At 39.5% G+C, this 18,202-nt stretch overlaps 1 protein-coding gene across 2 annotated transcripts; it reads right to left on the bottom strand.

The window, feature by feature from the left end:
* Positions 1 to 2,626: 2,626 nt before the first annotated feature.
* LOC147623306 (Tetrapyrrole (Corrin/Porphyrin) Methylase) lies at positions 2,627 to 5,767 on the bottom strand. 2 transcript variants are annotated; one of them, XM_086821418.1, is made up of 9 exons: positions 5,392 to 5,759; positions 4,476 to 4,543; positions 4,199 to 4,295; positions 3,866 to 3,994; positions 3,670 to 3,778; positions 3,416 to 3,560; positions 3,241 to 3,283; positions 2,949 to 3,122; positions 2,627 to 2,865 (listed from the first exon to the last, which is right to left on the bottom strand). In XM_086821418.1, exons 1-9 carry the CDS (start codon positions 5,707 to 5,709, stop codon positions 2,779 to 2,781), a joined length of 1,170 nt encoding a protein of 389 aa, XP_086677544.1. In that variant the 5' UTR covers positions 5,710 to 5,759; the 3' UTR covers positions 2,627 to 2,778. The 2 variants fall into 2 exon arrangements, with proteins under 2 accessions (XP_086677544.1, XP_086677546.1); XM_086821420.1 differs by lacking the exon at positions 2,627 to 2,865 and having other exon boundaries at positions 2,957 to 3,122; positions 3,218 to 3,283; positions 5,392 to 5,767.
* Positions 5,768 to 18,202: the final 12,435 nt, after the last annotated feature.

Raw genomic sequence — 18,202 nt, 5'->3', positions numbered from 1 at the left:
GTTATGTATACACAATATATTTAATGTAAAATGTCTAACATTAACTAGTATAACTCGTATCTACATTAATATAAAATTTGATGTAATATAATTAGGATTTACATTACATGATAATGATATGGTCATATTGTGTGTGTGTGTGTGTGTGTGTGTGTGAGCTTTTGACAAGCCCATAATAAGACAAAACACTTTTTTAAATGAAATTGTATCGCATAAAAGGTAAGTCACAATGCAATATAGTGCTACATTTAGCATTGCTAAACCAATGGATCTTAAAGTATTGAGAATCCAATGATCATAAACCTTTAGAAGTAGGAGGAGTTCCATTTTGACAGACCATCCGTACACCATTAAAGTGAGGGGAAAAGACTATGCATGCCACCATCCAAGAAAAAAATTAAATTAGTACTTAAGCAATGTTATGTTGAGATGTTGGGAAGGCATTTGTCACCACCCCTCTTATATATGTGTCTCAAAATTTTACTTAGAATTTCCCCCTTTCGTATTCTCATTTCTTGGAAAAAACTTTCTTAAGGTATTTATTACTTTTAAGTTTTTCTTAGTTTAACCATGAGCACTTTTATTTAAAAAATCATTTGAATTTTCTAATGGCGTAGGAAATTCACATTGCTATAGTAAATTGTACTTTTATTAACTAATGTAGTGATTTTGGTAAAGTTCAAACAAATAGATTCCCTTAGATAGTTAAAATAAGTTCTTATCTTACTATGATTTTGTGAATCATTCTGTTTTGAGTGTTGTACTTTGAGCATGGTGTTCATTGACTTTGAATCTTTTTTTCATGTTGATGTGCTGAAGGATATTCTTAAGACCTTTTAAATTGTGACATCTATGCCATTTTACTATATATAAGTTTGTGTTGCATAGCCCTAGTGAAAGAGTGAGTTGATTGGTTGGTATTCAAAGGGTTATCATAAAAGACATAACACTAGAAGATTAGTGGTGTTGGCACACCATCCAACACCATGATACGGTTCCTGAATCCTCATCTTAACTGGATGATTAACGATTTATAATCTCTATAAAGATCATCGGACCTAAGGGTTTGGCTATAGCAAATTATTGAAGTTCCATCAAAAAAAAAAATCAATGTTTTCTTACTATAAAAGAATGATTTTAAAATTTGTAGGTAATTGTCTTTATATGTTTTTGAGAAAAAACCAAGCCAAATTGCATGTGCAAGTTCATGACAAAAGAGTATGGGTTTGCACATGTGCGTATGTTTGTGTGCATGTGTGTGTGTGTGTGTGTGTGTGTGTGTGTGTGAAATTCATGACAAAAGAGTATGGTTCTGTTCTTGCGTGCGTATGTGTGTGTGAAAAAGAGTAAGATCATAAGCATGAAAATTAAAGAAATTTATATTGAGTTCAAGAATCCGGACCTCAATATTTTATAGATTATGGAAGAACATATAATTTAAACATCCAAAGGGTTTGTGTAAGAAAATCATAAAATATCTTCATAAGTATATATGAGTACGAGTGTGCATGTGCATGCATGCACGTAAGTGAGTATGCATGTGTATGTGTCACAAGTTGCACACATGCACACACACACATATTTATACACATATATATGTGGTTGTATGCATTCAATGATCATATAAAGCTATACACACATATATGTAGTCGTATGTAGTGAATGATCATACATCATATATTGCTAATAATGTTTTGGTAAGGAACAGAGGATCTAGGCTAGAGATTTTTGCAAAGTTCATAAAGACAAGATGCCTAAAGGAAAGCGATATGCTTCAGGACCAAAGGAAAATGCTTTTGATTGCATAACACGGCTCACAAGATTGCTGCATGTGACCAGATGCTTGAGGTGAAGTCAGAGGATAGCAAGGGTCTTGTACCATTGTTGGCTAGGGGCTTGGTGATGTATATGCACAGGGAAATGAAGGCGTGGCATTGTGACATGAGAGACTTGCGTGGACGGATTGTCAAAGACTTTTCCAACGTGATTCTACCCATTGATACACTATGCACAGCAAGCCTCCTTATACTCTCAGTGTGTTTAAGGAAAGGCATACTCAAAGACCGTAACAGAAAATTAAGCTTCACACATGCGTATGCGCAAGCCCAGCCTCACACCCCACACACTTTTGCCTTGCATGACACCTTTAACACGATTCTACCCACTGCTTGTTATGCACAGAAAGTCTTTTTACATCTCCTACATGCATTCACAGTTAATGGGGTGTTTTTGGAGAGGCCCTCTCAAGCCCATAGCATGAAGTTCATAACGAATCTTGATGAAGCAAATAAGTCTCATCATGCTATTGTGAGATTATCAGGGATAGCGAGAGATGAAACAAGATTGGGAAGGTCTTATTGGCAGCTTCCAGGAAGAGTCGAGAAGGTACTAAGTGCGAACAAAGAGAGGCCTTTCTCTGCACTTCTAGAACCTTCCTGCACTACTTTCACGCCATTTAAGGTTGCAGAAACACCAATATCTCAGCCACCATAACCCAAATAATGGTAAATTGATAAGGCCTTTACAGGCCTAACTCTTGTACACGGATACCGTGACTCTTCACTGGCCTAACTCTTGTACATGCATACCATGACTCAGTCTTGTGGAATTGAGAAAAACAAGATCATGGTAATCTTGCAAAACTTTGCTCTTACACCCCTTTCTAAGCAACTGCAACAAAAATACTCCCCACCAACCACGACTAGTGGTAAGTACATACTCCTGACACAAGTGCAAACTTTGAACAGAAAGATGTAGAGCATGCATGGGAATGCTCCATCATTGTGTTTTCCCAGATAATTTCAGTGCAAGATCATAAACCTTTTTCTTCTTTGCTGACACCTTTTGTGCCACCAACTTGGCTGCCTGCAAGGACAGTCTGAACATGACCTCCTCTTGTCACAAAAACAAAAAACCAAAGAAAGCAACAACAAGGAGTATTATATCACCTCTGAGATGCTAACACCATTGGCCAAAGCCCTCTCGAGTTCCAGCTGGATGTCTTCATCTGTTGGTCCTTTTAAGTCACCTTTCTGCAAACCTTGTATAACGAGTGTGATTTCGCCACGTGGACTACGGCTTGAGAACTCCGCATTTGCCTCTTCTAATGTGCCACGCCAGAACTAAAACAAACAAATCTACAGAACTTAGTACCATATGACGACACAAGGAGGCTCCCGATCAAGTAATGGCATGTTCCTTCACAAAAACGACATACATCTCATAGTGAGATCTAAGTACCTCCTCATGTATTTTGGTCATCTCCCTTGCTACAGCACAACGCCTGCATAGAGCTTCATTGATAAGAGAATGCTTTTGAATTGGTCCTTTTCTACCCTTGTCAAAGCAACATAAATTTCATTGTGATAAGAATGGTAGGCAAACAGTAAGGTGACAGAGGTGCCTGCTTTCCTACCTTGAAGGGCCAAACGTAGCTATACAGTCCTCCAAGACTCGGCATAGTTTATGGGGTGGCACGTAAAGCACTTGGGTGGAAGTCTCGCTGGAAGCAACCATCAATCGATTTCTCCTTTGGCTTTCTTGTGCTGATAAGAAGCCAACTAGCAAACATAACACCTCTTGTCAGGAAAACATCAATATATGAGCAAAGCAACTGCTCTCAAGGTTAACGATAAACCACAGGCACATTGGGAGCAAGTAAAAAATTACCAAAAGAAAACTCATTTGTTGGCAGGCCAGCTGCAACAAGGGCAGTGATGACCGCTGAAGGTCCCGGAATGGGAAAAATGTGAATGTTTGCATTCACACATGCCATCACCTGTAAGGTGGATAGTGATCAAAAAATTGTGTTTATTATCATAGCATCTTCCATGCTAGAGGCAAAAGCTCTAGATCAAAGTCTTACGAGCTCAGAACCGGGGTCGCTGATACCCGGCATGCCGGCATCACTAATAAGCGCCAACGCTCCACCATGCTGAAGCCTTTCTAGAACAAAACTCGTCCGTCTTGCCTCATTGTATTTATGATAGCTTACCTGCATGTTATACTGATTTATGTGAAAAGTTTGAAATCCTCTCACTAGCTAAGTATGCAATCTTTATGGCCTTCCAAAAAATCCCACAAACAGCATTTGATCTGAAGATAGAGAGGATTTTGAAGTCTGCACTGTACTCTGAGCAGTGGCACAAACAATAGTCAAGCATTTACCCTACTATTCTGCAGAAGATTGGTAACCCACACTAGGTGTGCGGATGTTGTAATGTTGCAGGAGCTTTGCAGAATGCCGTGTATCTTCACTTAATATCAGGTCTACAGACCTCAACACTCGTAAAGCCCTGGATACAACAGGAAAGAAATGTTTACTTTTTCCATGGCACTACCCTCATTGTAATCAATAACCATGGCTCAATTCATTCAAACCAGACACATCAAGCGTATGATCAAGTGCAGAACACAACACCCCTTTGCAGCCTTATCAGGTTTGATCAATTAGAAAAGCCAGAGCATACGATTACCTTAACGTGATATCTTCCAGATTGCCAATAGGGGTTGCAACAAGGTAAAGTCCAGTTTCCAGGTTTCCCTGAACAAGATAACGTGCGTAGTGATTGCATGTCAGATGCTCTTAGAAGAAGTGATTAGCATTTAAAAGCCTCTTCTCAAGAACAGTAAACAGGCCAGGCACCCCTAACGCTGAGGTAACTTCAAGCTTAACTACTGACCTTGCCAGCTTAAACTCCTCTCTCTGCTAGCTTGCCTTCTTAGACAGAACTGCTAGCAAGGACCAAGTCCCTCCTTATAGAATTAGGAGACTCTCCTTCCATAAACTAGCTGGGGATGCTGGGCCAAAGCATCCAAATCAGCCTAGGCATACCGCAACAGTGTGGATGCATGCAAAGGGGTGGGCTATCATCTTGTGAAAGGGGATGCTGAGCCAAAGCATCCAAATCACCCTAGGCATACGGCAACAGTGTGGATTCATGCGACAGGGGTGGGCTATCATCTTGTGAAAGGAAGCACTGTGATATGCCCAAATGGCGGCATCCCCTCAAAGCATAAGAGTCATAACAACTCTAGTCGTCACCCTGCAGGTCAAAAAAGACCTGCTCACATGCCCTAAATTTTGTGACCTGCGACCTGCTCATTCCCGTTGCATTCCTGCAGGGAAAGCTTCATCCCAGCAACACATGACGACGGCAAACGGAGTTGGTCTGCCCATTCCCACATTGCCCTCCCGACAGCCACCAGCCAGCCACCTGAATGAATGGACATGCCAGGCTCCAGCGTCTATTCCCAACGCCGTACAAGGCTTCAAGATGGGTACCTTCGGTAAGCATGCCCTTTATGGGTAGCATGCCTAAGTGTATCAATGAAAGCAAGCACCTAATCTGCGAATACTGATGACTAATAAGGTGCAACTAAAAGGGGTACCTTTGAGGCAGCCAACAGGGCTCCATCTCCTGAATCATGCTCATGGGGGCGAACTGCATCAGAATCGTCCGCATTTCCGCTTGTTAGGGTTGAGAAATTAGGGTTTCCGGTACAGTCAAACGTACGTGGGCGGCGACAAGACAGCTCCGGCGCCACAAGGGAAAGAAGGCGTGCGCTCGAAAACTGCACACCCTTCCGACGGAAAAATCGTGTTGTTTGGACGGAGAATGCGACGGAACCCTGAGACGGCAAACGAAGCGAACTCGACGACACGGCAGCTCTTGCGACAAACGCAGCTCGGAGGCTGCCCGCTGCCATGCCTTTTGTTTCTCTAAATCATCTAAATTTTAACTCTTTGTAGTGAGTAAAAGCTCTAGGAGTATGCTTTCAAGGCCCATCCGTCCAAGCTCTACTCAGTGTGCAATCACCTCTCATTCATCTCATGCACAGTGTTCACAGAAAACCCGCAAACCCTTACAACGCACTTGTAAAATTCATGATCTCACTTGTAAATTTTATTTTTGCAATTTTAAAAATCTTGAAAATTGGTGAAATTTTAAGCATTTTAGTTATATTTTAGTGAAAAAACTTGTAAATGTTGAAGAAAAGCTTGTAAATTTTAAAATTGCAAGTTTTAAGATTTGAGAAGAAAAATATTCTCTGTGAACACTGCTCTGATGATGTCAAGTGCGTAAGTATGGGTTTGCTATTATAATGCACTCATCGATTATAATTGAAAAGCCAAGCTTTAATAATCGATGAATGCATTATAATAGCAAACCCACACTTACACATCAATTAAATCTTGGCTTTGCTATTATAATGCACACATCAATTAAAGCTTTGTAAATTTTGTTAGTTATTATCTTATGGGTTTAATGGAATGGCTAACCCTTGCACACATCAATTAAAGCTTTGTAAATTTTGTTATTTATTATCTTATGGGTTTAATGGAATGGCTAACCCTTACACATCAATTAAATCTTGGCTTTGCTATTATAATGCACACATCAATTAAAGCTTTGTAAATTTTGTTAGTTATTATCTTATGGGTTTAATGGAATGGCTAACCCTTGCACACATTAATTAAATCTTGGGCTTTGTATATTTTATTAGTTACTAGGAATGGCCAACCCTTATGCTAATTATAGGTAAATGCTCAAGCTAATGGGCTCTGTAAATTTTGTTGGTTACTATCATGTTGTTTAAAGGAACGGCCAACCCTTATGCCAATACACAAGTAAATGCTTAAGCTAAATGATCCCATGGAGGTATGGCATTCTGCCTAATTATGTTTTGTAGCACAATATGAAGGATTAACATGACAAACTATCAAACTTGGAAGTACAAAGTGACAACCACCTTAAAGATGTTGGAGATGTTCTAGCTCCTCAACCTCATGTTTTGAAACTCACCTTTTTTCCCATTGGTCAAGATCATCACATGATGGTATTGTTGTTGTAAATCATTGTATCCAACCTCCTAGACAAGAAGATAAGTGAGGGGGTTTCCAATGGATGGAAGGCATTGACTTACTTTATGAGTGATTAGCAAGCAAATGATAAAGATATATGGTTTCCAACTAGCTTGAAGGCCCTCTCTCAACACTAGCTCAAAGGGCCTCTCTTAACACTAGCTTGAAAGCCCTCTCTCAATAGTAGCTGAAAGGCCCTCTCTCAACGGTAGCTTAAAGGCCCTCTCTCAACACTAGCTTTTGGCCAGATCCCCACTTATAAAGAGACAAAGTTTGTTAGACTAGTCAATGTTGTATAAAAACTTTAATCAACATATGGTCAACGATACAGATAAGATTAAGCATTTTTCTAACTAAGAATTTCACTCTAAGATGTTGCCTTTAATCTAATGTTAAGGTCCATCTTGGCAAAGTATATGTGAATGCCTAAAGGACCCAACATAGCACTAGGGTATGCCTAATTATGTGCTAATGCTTATTACAAATAGATTTATATATTAAAACAAATGATGAAATTGGAATATCCAACGATATAGTAGGAAAAATATGTTTTGTATGTAAAGGATGTAAAATATGAACTAAGGGATGACATTTGAATTATGTAAAATATGAACTAAGGGATGACATTTGAGTTCTGCATCATATATTGACTATGCACGTTTATCTTTTTTGCCCACCTCCATTGTGAATTATTTCTCCATTGTTCTCTTTGATCTTATGTATCTAGATGCTATTGATTGTGCTTTTCTTCCCTTTCCTTTTGCCTTAATGAGAAGAGGAGAATGCTCATGTGATCTCTACTCAATGTGAATTATTTGCCCACCTCCATTGTGAATTATTGACTATGCACGTTTATCTTTATTGCCCACCTCCATTGTGAATTATTTCTCCATTGTTCTCTTTGATCTTATGTATCTAGATGCTATTGATTGTGCTTTTCTTCCCTTTCCTTTTGCCTTAATGAGAAGAGGAGAATGCTCATGTGATCTCTACTCAATGAAGTAATATGAAAACTTGAGGAGAAGAGATTTTGCGAATATGTAGAAGTGAGGGCCTCCTTGCTCTTAATGGGCATGATAAAGTGTTTCAGTCTCAAGTGATAGGTAGAGTCTCAAGTGATGGATAACCATTGGCAAGTCTCAAGTCATTTGTAACCAATGTGCAACCTTTGATAAGTCCAAGTAATTAGTGACCTAAGGGAAGGGAAAATGTGCTCTGGCGATATTTAAAGAGAAAGAGTGTTAGCTCTCCACCATTTGTAGCCAATGTGTAACCTTTGATAAGTCCAAGTAATTAGTGACCTAAGGGGGGGCAAATGTGCTCTAATGATATTTGAAGAGAAAGAGTGTTAGATCTCCACCATACTTGTGTGGTAAAATTTTTTGTATAAACTAATGATGTTTTTGAGTGTGGTAAGAAATTGCAAAGAATGTTATTATGGCCTCAAGACAACAAATCATAGTGTGCAAGCTTAAAGCAAGTTGTAATAACCATTGTGATCTCAAATATTGGCGTAAAGAATCCCATAATCGTCTATTAGTATCACATAACATGTTGTTTTTTTGTTGTTGAATCCCACAATCATCTATTAGTATCACATAATGTGTAGGTTTTTGTTGTTGAAATTGGAAAAGTGTGCCGAAACTGTACAAATCTTAGAGATAAAGCATCCTAACTTCCCACTCGGTTACATGGGACATTAACAAAAAAGTAACAAGATAAATAGTCAGTGGTGAAAAATCCTCTTTAAAAAAAAGTATGCCAACTTTCCATTGCACATTGCACTTGTGTGGCCTTCGTTTATAGAAAAAACTTAAGTGCCTCAAACAGTGGCAATCAAGGATTACCTTTATGGAGTCCACACACTAAATCATTACATGCAACTAGTGTTGCGCTTTGTCTCAAGAAAGTTGTGATTATGTTTAGCCCTCATCCGGACTCTGATTTGCACAACCCAAGACTCTATCCTAGGGTTTTGGCACATTCCGGATGCGCTGGTGTGGTTAGTTTGATCTAACTCTGCACAGAAATTTTTTTTGCAACAGCCTACAACAAATTTTTGCATAGACGATCTCATGGATATGGAGGTGCAAGCACTTGTGCAGGTGAATGCACTAGTGGGGATAAATATGTATGCCAATTGAGGTGTTGTTTTAAAGGCACGACAGGTGCTTGATAGGTTACCTTCTTGCTTGGAATGCATTGATTGTGGTACTTGGTATCCATAAGATGCACTCGATGACGGCCTTGTATGTCTTGTGAGGCCATATCGTGCATAGGCACGCCCTACATGTTGCAAAGTAAGGTCACATTTGCAAGTGTATGTGTATGTACATGTGTTGAGCCTTGTGTATGCGCATGCGTGAGTGTGTGCTCATCCGGTGAGCACACACGTATCGAGTCTTCTACGTCTCGGCAGGTCCACACCCGTGTGGTACTGTCCCTCACTTCTTTAGCAGGTCCTCACCTGCGAGGCTTCCCTCGTGCGTTCTTGTGACAGTGGTTTGCAGGCAGTTTATGTGATTGACAGCTCATGTATGGTACATTGTGGGTATCTAGGCGGTATTACATCAGCATCTTCTTCGTGTGGTCATGTATGTCTTATGTGGGATATGTATCTGGTCTTGATGCGAATCCATCTATGAGGGCCGAGTGAGGTTTTTCGTGAAGCCCTTCTGGGGTGGATTAGGTACTGGAACGTGCCCTTGACTAGCCTCGCCAGAGACCTCATACGCCTTATGGCTATGGGATGACGAATGTATGTATTATGTGGACAAGACAGCGTATGGTAAGCATGTGCTCAGTTGCCGTGTGGCATTGATATCATACAGCTTATGCGACACTGATCAGAGTTGTTTCCCACGGACAGAGAGATTATGCGTTTAATTAGTTGCCTTAGTGTATTAATTGCACACACTTTGGGGGAAAAGGGAAGGTAGATGTTGTCTATTTTAGTTTCCCTACTTCTCTCTAATGACATCTTTTCTCCCTTTGAATGTAGGAGTCATAATATGGGTTGATTCCTTTAGAAAATTATAACCCTTAATGCATGTAAAGATTGGAGGTAATGATAATCGAAATACTGACATAAGCGGAAGAGAGGAATTATTGGTAGCAAAAGCCAAATGCTCTCAAAGATAACCACTTTATATTGATTATGTAAATAATTCTTAGGATTTTTTTTAATGGACTACTATTAATCCCAAATTAGACTGCTTATACTGAGCTCATTGTGAATAGGTAAAGCTTGAATACATGGTTACATAAGAGTGGTGCAATCTCTAGTGAATAATTTGATGATTAAAAATAAATTCCTTTGAATTATTAATGATGATTATCCTTTATTCACATTTTTGGCATGTTAAGATAGTGAGATTAAAGTTCTAAATAACACATGCAGCTTGCCAATTAAATCATTGTGTGTTAAATGTTGAGGCACGCTTTGCATATGAACAAAGTCAATAATGCTCATTAAGTGCAAGTCATTTTACTCCACACCTACCATTAACTTGATATAGAAAGCAACTCACATAGGAATGCAACTGCCTAGTGAAGCTGAAGATGTTAAAAAGTGTATGTGAAGATTGCAAAGTACTTAACCAATGCAAATTCATCAAAGGAACTTGGGCGCGTGACCTTAGATTGAGCCTTGTGTACATATTCCAATTCAATACCCTATGTTGAGATTTAAAGTGGAAACATGTCACTTTCTTTAAGGACGTCGGAAAAAGACTTATATAAAGAAAAAAATGAAGGCCTTGACGACTTGATGCCATAAAATTAAATTAAAAAACATGGGCCTCTTTGAGACATGCACAACATACTAGCCTTTTAAGGAACTACGTGTTCATAGTAGTGAAAAAGATACAAAAGACATGTTTCCAATGATGGTTGGCGACAAAGCTCCTCAAGATAAACATGGTTGGCAACAAAGCTCCTCAAGGCGACTAAGAGATACAATTTTGGGTTCATGCACATTAATCAGTCATCAAGATTGATTTATAACCAATAGGCTGTCCTTTGTTTTAAATATCTTCCTCCCAAGGTAAGGCAAGAGATCTCCATCTTCTTTTGTGTTTTCCCTACATTGTTAAGGTAGATAGCAGACATTGCTAACATTTTAAGCTACACAATAATAATATTCACAATAACATTTAATATTAGGTCATCTTTTGAACACTGATAACTTATGTAAGAATTATTCATTGAACTTTCAAGGGATTCCATACAAGAAGAAATTAGTATTCACCAACAAGCAGAGTATGAACCATGTTTGTGACTTGTGAGTTTTTGTATATATCTAGTGAAGAAGGTGGAGAGCATAGAGAGAGAGAGAGAGAGAGAGAGAGAGAGAGAGAAACACAGGTGTTGGTCGGGTGTTGCAGAAGGAGCACACACCTTATTCTATTATCCACAAAAGAATAAAGAAATGGTATACACAAGGGGTTAGTGTGTGTTCCCACACGAGACGGTCAGTAGAATAAGTTGATGGGCATGGGCAGCCATTGGCCTTTACCCCAACAACCTCCCACTTAAAGGCCAATGTGCCTTTAAGGGGAACAGTCAGTTATAGTACATGATATGTACATGTTAGTGAAGCGTAAGGATAGCTTCACGTAATGCCCATCAACTCTCTGCAATGTGCAAGCCGCTCGGAGGACAAACTCTTCATGAGAAGATCTGTAGGGTTATAATATGTGTGCACCTTGACAAGCTGGATGCGCTTGTCCTTAAGCACCTCACGAATGAAATGATACTTCACATCAACGTGCTTCGTCTTTGCATGAAACACTGGATTCCGTGCCAACTGGATATCACTTTGACTATCACAATGCAAGACCGGTATCTCTGCAGTAATGCCCAAGTCTCCCACTAAACGAGTAAGCCATATAGCTTCCTTGCAAGCTTCTGATGCTGCAACATATTCCGCTTCTATGGGTAGACATAACTGTGCATTTCTGTAAACGAGATATCCATGAAACTGCACCACCAATGAATGTAAAGACATAGCCTGAAGTAGACTTTCTATTGTCCATATTCCCTCGATAATCTGCATCCGTGTAACCAATTACACTTGCTTCTTTGCCCCCAAAGCAAATGCACAACCCCTTTGTACCATTCAAGTATCTCATCACACCCTTCACTGCCTCCTAATGCTTCTTGCTAGGATTAGCCATATATCTACTAACTACTCCCACTGCAAATGCAATATCTGGACGTGTAGCAATCATGGCATACATCAAACTACCAACCGCAAATGCATAAGGAACCTTGGCCATCTCAACCTTCTCCTCATCCGCCGATTTAGGGCAATCATCTTGGCTAAGTTTCACATATGGAGGCAATGGAGTACTTATGGCCTTCCCCCTCTCCATATTGAAACGCTTGAGTATTCTAGATACATACTTAGTTTGGGACAAGTAAAGCAACCTTTTATGCTTGTCTCGCACGATACTCATGCCAAGAATATGACTGGCTTCTCCCAAATCCTTCATGTTAAAGTTCTCATGCAACTTTGTTTGTAATGCATCTACTTCATAGGTATTCTTCCTAGCTATAAGCATATCATCCACATAAAGGATCAAGATCAAAAGACTACCATCCGCAACCTTCTTAGTATAGAGACAATGATCCACTTCATTCCTTCTCTAACCTTGAGACTTCATGAATGCATCAAACTTATGATACCATTCCCTTGGCGCTTGCTTCAAACCATAAAGGCTCTTCTTGAGCTTACACACCAAGTTCTCTTTGCCATTCGCAACAACAAAACCCTATGGCTACTGCATATAAATGTCCTCATGAAGATCACCATGCAAGAACGTTGTCTTGACATCCATTTGGACACCTCTCTGGCAACCAAAGCAAGAACACACCGAAGAGTGGTCATCTTGACTACAGGAGAGAAAATCTCATCAAAGTCAACACCCTTCTCTTGCTTTTGAACCCTTTGGCAACCAATCTAGCCTTGTACTTACGCCTTCCATCACTCGGTGTGACCTTCAACTTATAGACCCATTTGCATGTCAAAGCATGTTTTCCTTTTGGCAAAGGTACCAAGTCCCAAGTTGCATTCTTATGTAAAGAATCCATCTCTGAATGCATAGCCTTCTCCCACTTAAGCTTGTCATCACGTAACATAGCTTCTTTATAACACGAAGGCTCACCACAATTTGTCAGCATGACACAATCCAATGATGGAACATATCTATCTGGAGGATGTGTCACCCTTGTAGACCTCCTCAACACTGGCTCAACAATGCCACCATTTTGTTCCACTCCATCATGATTCACAAGGGGAGGATTTTCAGCTTGCATACCTTGTGCTTATTGCCCATGATTCGGTGCATTTGGCACTCTATTATGCACAAGTTCATCTTCTTGAATCACCACTCTACGTATCTCAATAATAGGTATAGGTTTCTTATGCATCTTCTCGTCTCGTTGAACACAACATCATGGCTGCGTACAATCTTTCTGGCTTTCGGATCCCACAAACGATATCCCATTTCGCCAGATTTGCCACATCCAAGAAATATGCACTTTCTTTACTTCGGGTCAAGCTTATATATGCACTTCCTTGACTTCAGGTCAAGCTTATTCCGCATCTCTTTCGGCACATGGCAATATGGTTCACAACCAAAAACACGAAGATGCCCATAAGATGGAGGTTTCAAGACCATAGCTCCTCTGGAACCTTCTCATCTAAAGCCTTTATGAGGTGACCGATTAATAAGATGAACTGTATGGACAGCTTTTTCCCAAAAACCATTAGGCAATCCAGCATTGGACAACATGCTATGAATCTTCTCTTGAATCGTCCGATTCATCCTCTCAACTACACCATTATGTGTGCAGGATTATATGGAGTAGTCAACTCTCTCTTAATACCCTTCGAGTCACAAAAGTCCTGAAAGACTTTAGAGACATACTCTCCACCATTGTCTGTGTAAGCTTCCAATTCTGAGACAAAACATTGTCTGTGAAACGTAGAGGCATAACAAATATCACCATCATCACTGCCATTGACAATAGTGTTCACCTCTTCAACTTTTACCTTGCCCTTGTTATCGTTTTTGGCATCATCCTTCTTCTCTTTGCTCTTTTTCTCCCTTTTCCATTTGTAGTAGTCCTTCTTAACATGACCTTTCTTGCCACAATGATAGCATTCTATGTCTCTGCCACCACAAGACTTGCTACGAGATTTACCCCTCTCAAAACAGATTTCCCCCTTGCATTCTAACAGTGAGAGCATTAGCACTTTTAGTGCCTTCAACATTCTTTCGAATTACCTCTTCAGTGAGAAGATTGCTCCCAACATCAGCACTCTTAAGACCACCAGCAGGTGCACTATTGATAATATCCCAACTTTCTGGCAATGTCACTAGCAAAAACATAGCTTTGACCGAATCATCAATAGCAATCTTTTGAGCTGACAATTGACTAAATATGGCATTGAACTCATTCAGATGATTAGACATAGAAGTCCCTTCCTTCATCCGAAGATCAATCAACTTCTTCAGCCCAATACACTTGACTCGCAGCACTTTGCTTGTCATATAGGTCGCATAACTTTTGCCATACCGCATATGCACCACCTTTTGTATCCTTCACATTGAAGTAAATTGATTTAGACAAGGAAAGCATGATCGTAGACTGTGCAAGCTCATCCAACTCTTCCCACTGATCGGCATCCATATTCTTTGGCTTCACTCCCTCACATTTGATTGGCTTAACTTGTTTCTTTTGCACAAGAACATTATAGATTTGCTCTTTCTAATACAAAAAGTTTGTTCTATCTAACTTTTCGATGTTAAACAGGGCATTCTCAGACGTATAGGACCCCTCTATCCCCATCATACACATAAATCCATGCTTTTCAAGATGATTAAAAGTTTGATTCTCATCAAATTTAGCATATTTATGTTATCTTTATTTAATTGGCAACAAATGATAAATTCAGTTAATAAAATGAAGTATTATATATTCTTTTAATTCTCTTTATCTTCCTCTTTGATTGTGTATTCCAAGTTATGTGTTTTAAAGTAGTTAAAAGAGCCATGTTTTTGTTAGTGCAAATTTGACATTTGTATGAGAGCATGTTTCAATTTATGATCACAAAGGTACTAGAGTATATATGAATAGCCAAGTTAACTATAGAATAGTCATCGAGAGGGCCATTTATAGCTGGACCAAGAGTTGCCAAGAGTGTCCCTAAAGAATATGGCTGGATTAATAGAACATTTTGAGTCCATGGAGGGAGGGACAAACATGTTAGCATATCATAAAGTGAACCCATCAAGTGCCACTTTTAGATCTACATAGAGGGTAATTAATGATGGGATGCAACGTGAGAAATCTACTTTTATTGCCTTGTTGACTATGGGCTATTGATTTGGGTCGCTAATGTTGTTGCCTACAATTATTGCTCTACAAGTTTCTGTGGTAGAAAGCTCTCTTGTTCTCTTCTTTTCTCTTGCTCTCTTTCTCCCTTTCTCTTTCTCTGTCTTTCTTTCTTCTTCTTCTCATCTTTTCTCTTGCTCTCTTTCTCTTTCTTTCTACCGAGTTTAATTAACATAATTGTGTGTATGTTTTGTGCCTTGGAGGGAGATGTAGAGCCTAGTTAATTCTTGGGATTTTGTCAACTTCGATTGCGTTTTCTGCTCTCCACCCTGGTTAGGTTCGGTTATCTTCTTGGGGGAGGTTTTTATGCACCCTCTTTCTGTCTCTCTCTCTCCTTCTTTTTTTCTCTCTCTTGTTCTCTCTCTCTCTCTCTCTCTCTCTCTCTCTCTCTCTCTCTCTCTCTCTCTCTCTCTCTCTCTTCTTCTTCTTCTTCTCATCTTTTCTCTTTCTTTCTATTTCTCTCTTCTTCTCATTTTTTCTCTTACTCTCTTTCTCATATCATTATTATTATTTAGAAATAAATAATGAAAAATAAAAATGGTATATTTTTATTAATTTTTTATTTTTAAAATTTTTTTAAATGATGATGAGGTAATGTGAGCCTACGTGATGACATGGCATACTGTATGAGAAAATGTGATAACATGGCACTTTTAAAAAAATTAATGAGTGATGATGTGGCAACATGAACCTATATGATCATTTAGCACACGTGAACCAATGTGACATGGTAATAATTTTTTCTAAGATTTTTTTCGTGTGATGATGTGGTGACATGAGCCTACATATGATGACATGGCATCTGTGAGCCAACATGATGATGTGGCACTTTTTTGAAGTGATGACATGGCAATGTGAGCCTATGTGGTGATTACATGGTGATGTGGCCTACTTGATGATGTGTCCTACGTGATCACGTAGGCACACATGAGCCAATATGATCCCATGGCAGTTTTTTTCAGATGATAATGTGGCAACGTGAGTCTACTTGATGACATGGTGAACATGAGCCTACGTGGTGGTGATGTGGCACACATGTGAGCCAATGTGATTTTGTTTTGATAAGTTTTAAGTTTTTGTATGTGTGTGGAAATTTTCTCCAATGGAGGGGGTGTTTCAAAAATTTAAGGGAAGACTTTTAAATGGTCTAAAAAGGAGAATTTAAAAAGGAGGGATAGTTTCTAGGGGCGAGGAGGGGGGGTAAGTGTATGTACATGTATGTGTGGGTATACATACAGGTGAGTGTAGGTGTGTGTATGAAGTGCTCGTAGGGTGCATGTGTATTTTTTATTTTTGGTTGTTTTTATTTTTTTATATTTTTAAAAAATTTTATCATTCTATAATTAATAGAAAGTGTATATATATATTTGTATATATAATTAATAGAAAGTGTGTACTACATTACTTTTGGACAACAATGGGGTTTTAAGGTTTTGGCTTTCCGCACGACCTCACTGAGCGAAGGTGGAGAGTCACTTACCCATCCATGATGAAAGCCTTCACGTCACTACCACTGTCGACGCACTTGATTGAGCTTTATCTTTCCAATTTGAGCTAACGAGTTGGTGTTACGCTGTGGCAGCATACATGGGTGTTGTTGAGTCGTGGTGATCTTTTTGAGCCTTGGGGTTACTCGACAGTACCATGAAAGTGTGCACAGTACTCTTTGGGTTTGGCACCATGGATGGCTCTTCATTAATGGGAATAGACATGGGTAAGGTCATTGCACATGGGCAAAGTATTTCTTTGTGTTACTTGGCATTTTACGGTTGGCATCGGAGGCATGATATTTGGTCTCCACTCCATCTTTGAACTGGAATTTGATGGTGTGGTTGCAAAGGCTTGTTGTGTGGGTTTTCTTAACTTTGGAACCCAAATGTAGGGGTCCCCTTCATAGAAGCCTTTTATTTCTACGAGGTTGGTTGGGACCTAATGTAATGTTGACTGCTGGGCTCAAACTGGTGTTTGAGGTCCTCACCCTAACTTTTGGAGATTGAGGTGTGGTCCATGAGGTTTTTGGGACCCAAATAAAAGGGTTTCCCTTGTAGAAGCCTTGAGCTTCACATCTTGATGGGGATTCAATGAGGCTTGGGGTTTGGGCAAAACTCTGTTGCATGGGGTTTTTACTTGTTGGTAGATCTGTGCTCATGGGTAGGCTTCTAGCTAAATGGTGACTCTACTGGGTCGAGATGAGTGTTGAGAGCGTTAGGTGTTACCTTCTAAGGTGATAGATTGTAAATGGAGGATGAGGCTTGGGATGTTGTAACTATTGCATATTAGGAGTTACCTTGTTCAGATATCGAGCTCAACTAGTGCTGTGGATATTAATGACCCACCTGCGTGATAGCTTCCACACTTATGCCACTAGCATGGTTGGTGAGATTATGGTTCATATACCGCCAGTGGTAGATGACAAGCTATGTGTCATATTTGGATTACTAGAGTGTGGCATAGTTATAGTGCCAGCTCATATAGTTGGGTTTACACTATGGACTAACCTTTGTAAGTTATAGTAGGAGAGTACTTTCCATTATAGTATATCCTCTTATCTCTTTATGTTAATGGTTGTAGAGAAGAGAAGTAGATAGAAGAAAATTTAGCCATCCATCTCTCTCTTTTGTCTTACTCTCTCTTGCGTGTGTGTGTGTGTGTGTGTGTGTGTGTTTGCTTATAAGGAAATCAAGCTCTCCCTCTCCCCTGTATTCTCTTTATGGTATCAGAGCTCTAGTTCATGTGAGAGCTAAAGAGACAAGCAAGAGGCAAGAACAAGGCAAGCAAGGATGCAATATACAGGTAAGGGTATTTCTATCTCTTTCCCTCTTTGACGTTGGAGCAACACCATTAGTAGTAGATGTGAGAGCTATAGGATACAGATAGGGAAGTCATTGTCTTAGATTGAGGCATGCTCATGGGTGAAGGACGAAGACCATATTG

The sequence above is a fragment of the Cibotium barometz genome, chromosome 27, assembly GCF_041138505.1.
Source record: "Cibotium barometz isolate CiBa-2024 chromosome 27, ASM4113850v1, whole genome shotgun sequence".
Lineage (NCBI taxonomy): Eukaryota > Viridiplantae > Streptophyta > Polypodiopsida > Cyatheales > Cibotiaceae > Cibotium > Cibotium barometz.
Note: the sequence above shows the minus strand (reverse complement) of the source record. Positions and strands in the feature narration are given on the sequence as shown.

Excerpts from the sequence above, each read along its gene's own strand:
- LOC147623306 (XM_086821418.1), bottom strand. The coding sequence starts at position 5,709 with ATGGCAGCGGGCAGCCTCCGAGCTGCGTTTGTCGCAAGAGCTGCCGTG. Across the intron at positions 4,296-4,475 it reads CTGGAAGATATCACGTTAAG|GGCTTTACGAGTGTTGAGGT; the intron begins GTAATCGTATGC and ends TGTTGTATCCAG. Across the intron at positions 3,284-3,415 it reads GCTACGTTTGGCCCTTCAAG|GCGTTGTGCTGTAGCAAGGG; the intron begins GTAGGAAAGCAG and ends AGCTCTATGCAG.